Source organism: Branchiostoma belcheri, unplaced genomic scaffold, assembly GCF_001625305.1.
Source record: "Branchiostoma belcheri isolate BF01 breed outbred unplaced genomic scaffold, Haploidv18h27 scaffold127, whole genome shotgun sequence".
Classification (NCBI taxonomy): Eukaryota; Metazoa; Chordata; class Leptocardii; order Amphioxiformes; family Branchiostomatidae; genus Branchiostoma; species Branchiostoma belcheri.
Window position 1 is genome coordinate 193,722 of NW_017802680.1, and position 6,084 is coordinate 199,805.

Here is a 6,084-nt window from a genome sequence, read left to right on the forward strand (position 1 = left end):
CTGCAGGACAGGTATGGACATGTCAAAACTTTCACAGATGACTTCAAATTTACCGTCATGATGTTCTAAGTGCCTTACCCCATGTCTAAGTGCCTTACCCCATGTCTAAGTGCCTTACCTCATGTCTAAGTGCCTTACCTCATGTCTAAGTGCCTTACCCCATGTCTAAGTGCCTTACCTCATGTCTAAGTGCCTTATCCCATGTCTAAGTGCCTTACCCCATGTCTAAGTGCCTTACCCCATGTCTAAGTGCCTTACCCCATGTCTAAGTGCCTTACCCCATGTCTAAGTGCCTTACCCCATATCTAAGTGCCTTACCCCATGTCTAAGTGCCTTACCCCATGTCTAAGTGCCTTACCCCATGTCTAATTGCCTTACCCCATGTCTAAGTGCCTTACCCCATGTCTAAGTGCCTTACCCCATGTCTAAGTGCCTTACCCCATGTCTAAGTGCCTTACCCCATGTCTAAGTGCCTTACCCCATGTCTAAGTGCCTTACCCCATGTCTAAGTGCCTCCGGCGCCGTCCACTTGACTGGAACTTTGCCTCCCTCTAACTTATCGAAGTTCATCTCCCTGGCCAGCCCGAAATCCGACACCTTCGCGGTCCCTTCCTCCGACAGAAGGACGTTTCTGGCGGCAAGGTCGCGGTGAACCAGGTTCTTGGACTCTAGGTATGCCATGCCGTTACAGATGTTACTGTGAACATAGTTTCAGCAGGTTGGTAAAGTATAGACTAGTAAAGCATAGGGATTTTCTTATACACAATCAGTATTGTCTCACCTTGCTGATGTTTTGGCGTCTGTCAGACACCTTTTTCAGAGCTTCTGACTGGAGTTCTGCTTCTTGCAGCAAAAGCGCCACCTACATCAGCTACATGTAGCGGCGAGAAGCAGAACTCCAGTCAAAAGCTCTGAGGAAGGTGTCTCATAGACACTGAAATGTCAGCAAGGTGAGACAATACTAGTTGTGTAAAAGAAAATTCCTATATCAGAATGTCACTGTGGTGTACCATTCCCGTCAAGACATCATGGACGACAATTTATAGATAGCAAAACACTCACAACATGGCAAGAAACAATTTTTTTCCCTCTCATACTTTCCTACACTTCTTTAACATTACACTGACAGCCCTATTCAATCAATTATAGAACTTGAAAACACAACAAAGATATTTCTACAGAAGTGTGGAAACAGACGTACCATGAGAACTGCAGGTTGTCTGATGCTGTGATGACGGATCTGCCTCTGGAGCGAAGATAGTCCACTAGTGATCCCTGGGAACAACAAACAGGTCAAGGGCAGGTCAAGGTCGGTCATCATACTGGCTGTTATAAAACCTACTGGCATTCAGGAATTATATAATGACTATAAGGTCAACAAAAACTGAAACTGTCCTTTATGAATTAAAGACTTGCAGAGTACCTTTGCCATGAGCTCCGTGGTGAGACCCTACCTTTGCCATGAGCTCTGTGGTGAGACCCTACCTTTGCCATGAACTCCGTGGTGAGACCCTACCTTTGCCATGAACTCCGTGGTGAGACCTACCTTTGCCATGAACTCCAAGGTGAGACCCTACCTTTGCCATGAACTCCGTGGTGAGACCCTACCTTTGCCATGAACTCCGTGGTGAGACCCTACCTTTGCCATGAACCCCGTGGTGAGACCCTACCTTTGCCATGAACTCTGTGGTGAGACCCTACCTTTGCCATGAACTCCGTGGTGAGACCCTACCTTTGCCATGAACTCCGTGGTGAGACCTACCTTTGCCATGAACTCCAAGGTGAGACCCTACCTTTGCCATGAACTCTGTGATGATGAAAATTGGGTCCCCGAAACACACGCCGATCAGCTGCACCAGGTTGGGATGGGAAACCGCCCTGCCACGGGGGAAACAACAAACTTGTCATCAACAACAATAATCTAAGGATGCGTCACTAACCTTCATAAAGGCAGAACTTTAAATTTTGGGAACAAGCCCTGAGCACAGAGAACAAATCCGAGACATGACTAACTCACATGGTTTATTCACCTCTACCAATCATGATTTAGTGATAAAAACTCACGTCATGACGGAGGCCTCGGCCAGGAACTGCTGTGCAGCTTTACTGGTGTCCTTCAGCGACTTGATGGCAACAAGTCTGCCCCGTACACACCTGGATTACATCTGTAACATAGCAACATCATCAGCATCCTCATCATCATCATCATCATCATCATCATAGCAACAACATCAGCATCATCATCATCATCATCACTACACCAACAAGTCTGCCCCGGTACACACCCTGGATTACATCTGTAACATAGCAACATCATCCTCCTCATCATCATCATCATCATCATCATCATCATCATAGCAACAACATCAGCATCCTCATCCTCATCACTACAGCAACAAGTCTGCCCCGGTACACACCCTGGATTACATCTGTAACATAGCAACATCATCATCATCATCATCATCATCATCATCATCATAGCAACAACATCAGCATCATCATCATCATCACTACACCAACAAGTCTGCCCCGGTACACACCCTGGATTACATCTGTAACATAGCAACAACATCCTCATCCTCATCATCATCATCATCATCATCATCATCATCATAGCAACAACATCAGCATCACTACACCAACAAGTCTGCCCCGGTACACACCCTGGATTACATCTGAAAACAACATTATTGTACACTACTGGTCAGAAATAACACGATAGCAACAGTCTGGGAATTCCCCATTCCCCAAGCTAAGACAGAAGTTATGAGAAAAAGTAGGTGAGTAAGAGTAGTTAACTTAAACTTAACTCCCCAGAGCTAAGCTATGAGTAAGTGAGTGAATCAGTAACACAGAAGCTGTGAGTAAGAGTAAGTACGAAAGATTCCTACCTCCGAACTCTCCCTTCCCCAGAGCTAAGCTATGAGTGAATCAGTAACACTGACAGTAGAGTAAGAGTAGGTAATTAAGACAGAATCTTACCTCCGAACTCCCCCTTCCCCAGAGCTTAGAGCTATCAGTGAATCAGTAACACAGAAGCTGTGAGTAAGAGTAAGTATGAAAGATTCCTACCTCCGAACTCTCCCTTCCCCAGAGACTTGCCTAGCTCCACTTCATGCCTGTTGATGGCCCACCCAGCTGAAATGAGAACAGGAACAAATTAGCATTTATGATAATTGACTAAAGACTCAAATTATTAGTTTTATCATTACTCCACTCTCAAACTCAAACCTAACCACCCTACAGCTTGACTTGAACCATACTATTAATTATACATCATGCTTAAAGTTAATAAAACTGTAAAACCAACACAAAGAAGTTCTTTCACCGCGACGGGGGCCGACATTCTCTACCAGATACCTTTGACCCAGTGTTGACGTCACACTTCAAAGAAGCCACGTGACAAGCCTCACTGGGTCAGTCTACTGAGGAAGACCAGAGTGACTGGTCGAAAGCTCTAAGTCAGAGAACTTCTTTGTGCTGGATCAAAAGTTTTAACTTTAAACAGATATACAGCCAGGACTGCCCATTTAGCCAGAGGCTATCATAAAGGGCTAGCCCTCATTACTGGACAATGAACAGTTTAGCACAGATTGTACTGGATGGTTCGAGTATTCAGCTTCTTTGTAAACTTGTTGATACCTGCCAGGGGGGGGGGGACCAGGGTTAGCATGGATCCAACTTCTTTATGTTGGATCTCAAGTTTTAACTCTTGTAACTACCAACACAGATGAGCTTTCATTATGATTATACATCATCTGCAGGCTGTATCTACTGCCTGACTACAGAGACCCAGGTGTGGGGATGAAATCACAGAAAACTCACCGTCCTTAAAAGCCTGTGAGTCGACTGAGAAGCCCTGTCCTCCCTTCTTAGGCACGGGCTTCTTTAGTGTGGTGCACAGGCCGTCAGCATCCTTCTCATAATGCTGCATCAACAGGGAATAAATTTGGCATCAACTTTAGAGCAGAAGTTAAAACACAAGTCCAACATGCACTGTGCTTTTCCAGAATGCGTTACCACAGAGATGGTGCTCCTTTTTGTTTGTTTGTTTGTTTGACCCTCATTATGTATGAAAAAAAGTAGAAAATGATAAGAAACCATAATGATTACATCTACTCTTGGCATTAGCCATCACTACATATTGTAGTAAAAAATTCCCTGTGGACTTATAATATATATCCCCCATACATGTACATAGACTGGTGCAGGTAGACATCTGAAATACCTGCACAAAACACTTACCTGCATACGCACATGTTACTTGTAACCTTGTAAACACTGAGGATAAACTACTGCTAGATGGGATACACTATCAATACCTTCCTGTTTCTTATTGACTATTGTACATTACATTTCGCAAAGTATACATCACGGAAAGGAAACAAAAGTTAACAAACCTCGACCAGTTTTGTCAGGTTCTCAAAGTCTATTTCCTCGTCGATGGTGAGCCTGTTGTTCTTGAAGATCACCCTGTAGTGCTCCACCTTCAGGGGGAGAAATAATTTTTTTTCAGAGTTCTCTTAACTTTATATACTGCAGAATGTCAAATTTTGTTCTGCAGTTCTTATAAATACTTTCTACAAATGACCACTTAAAAGTGCGGATCTACATGTAAACCCATGGCATGTACAAAATTGCATGTTGGCAAATATTTTACATGCAATTTGAGAAATATGTGCAAAATCACTCGAGTTTGAATCCTGCCTGGTGTCAATGATCTTGTGCCCTTGGGAAAGGCATTTACTCACGCGAATTTCCTCGCTTTACTCAGGTGTAAATAAGTACCTAGCTACGGCTAGCTATAGGGACGTCCCTTGAATAGGAGGTCCCGTGTTTGGGAGAGTGACACTTCACGCACGTTAAAAAACCCGCCACACTTATCGAAAAGAGTAGGGGACCTTCCCGGTGTGAGTGGTTCAAACCTTAGTCTGGTCTCAGGTTTGACATCTTGAAGAGGTGATAGTCACCTGTTATGTCAATCCTTCCACAAATGTGGTAAATATCCATAAAATAAAAACAAGGGAAATCGTAGATTTCAAACCTCCGTTTTTTTTTGTGTTCTATTGGTTTAGGTTATTTGTTTGTGTGTAGTATGAAAGTTATGTGCGTAATATGTTTGTATGTGTTTGATGGCTACTGACGGTTGGTTCGGTATGGACTGTTGATTAACGTGTCTCACAGTCTGACAGCCTGCACCGTCACCCGCGCCATTACCCCCGCCGTCATCCCGCGCCGTCATTGCTGCGCTGTCACCCAAAATTTTTATCGGAACCAGACACCCCTCTGTTTGACCCCTTTTGAATGCTAAGACCCAAAACTGCAACCGCCCCATTCCTTAACAACATGGTAATTACCATTTTCAGCATGGCGGGGGTGTCCGGAGCACTTAAAAACCTTTTATTTCGACACCCATAAACACATATGCAATTAAACAAAAACGTTCTGCATCATCTGCAGCCCGATAGCAATACGTATACCGAACCACAGACAAATCTGTCCAGCCGATCGCGAGAAACAGCTGCTGACAGAAATGTTTCGAACCATAGTAAAACCTCCTCGCGGAAGGATATCTCCTTCCCCGGAGGTAATAAAAAAAAATAACACTGACCTTACTGCTGAAGCTGACACACAGTGTGTAGTCGCCGGGGTAGTTTGTACTTTCTCTCACCAGGAACATTCCATCATGTGGGGGGTTCAGTAAAGACTCGGCCTGCTCTCTGGTGATCTTACCATGGAACCAGCTACGGGAGAAAGGACAGAAAACCGTTAAGTTAACCCTAACCCTCCCTAACATGGAACATTCCATCGTGTGGGGGGTTCAGTAAAGACTCTGCCTGCTCTCTGGTGATCTTACCATGGAACCAGCTACGGGAGAAAGGACAGAATAATCTATAGTACACCATCAACAAATTATACCTAAACTTAACCCCTAACCCTAACTCTTTCACATGGAACATTCCCATGGACACCAGCTATAGGATAAAGGACAAAATAGTCAATTAAACACCATCAACAAATCATACTAGACCCAACCCCTCACTCTCTCTCACCAGGAACATTCCATCATGCAGAGGGGGGGGG

The 6,084-nt window shown here is 44.3% G+C and overlaps 1 protein-coding gene across 3 annotated transcripts in view; it reads right to left on the reverse strand.

Moving 5' to 3' along the window:
• Positions 1-6,084, reverse strand: part of LOC109463528 (tyrosine-protein kinase CSK-like) — a 17,575-nt gene that overhangs the window by 4,625 nt on the left and 6,866 nt on the right. For all 3 annotated transcript variants that reach the window (XM_019760368.1, XM_019760367.1, XM_019760369.1), the window contains 9 exons: positions 5,612-5,744; positions 4,401-4,487; positions 3,826-3,928; positions 3,073-3,138; positions 2,640-2,675; positions 2,065-2,131; positions 1,794-1,878; positions 1,202-1,275; positions 499-697 (listed from right to left, as the gene is read on the reverse strand). In XM_019760368.1, coding sequence (XP_019615927.1) covers positions 499-697; positions 1,202-1,275; positions 1,794-1,878; positions 2,065-2,131; positions 2,640-2,675; positions 3,073-3,138; positions 3,826-3,928; positions 4,401-4,487; positions 5,612-5,744 — 850 coding nt within the window. The remainder of the gene's footprint in view (positions 1-498; positions 698-1,201; positions 1,276-1,793; positions 1,879-2,064; positions 2,132-2,639; positions 2,676-3,072; positions 3,139-3,825; positions 3,929-4,400; positions 4,488-5,611; positions 5,745-6,084) is intronic.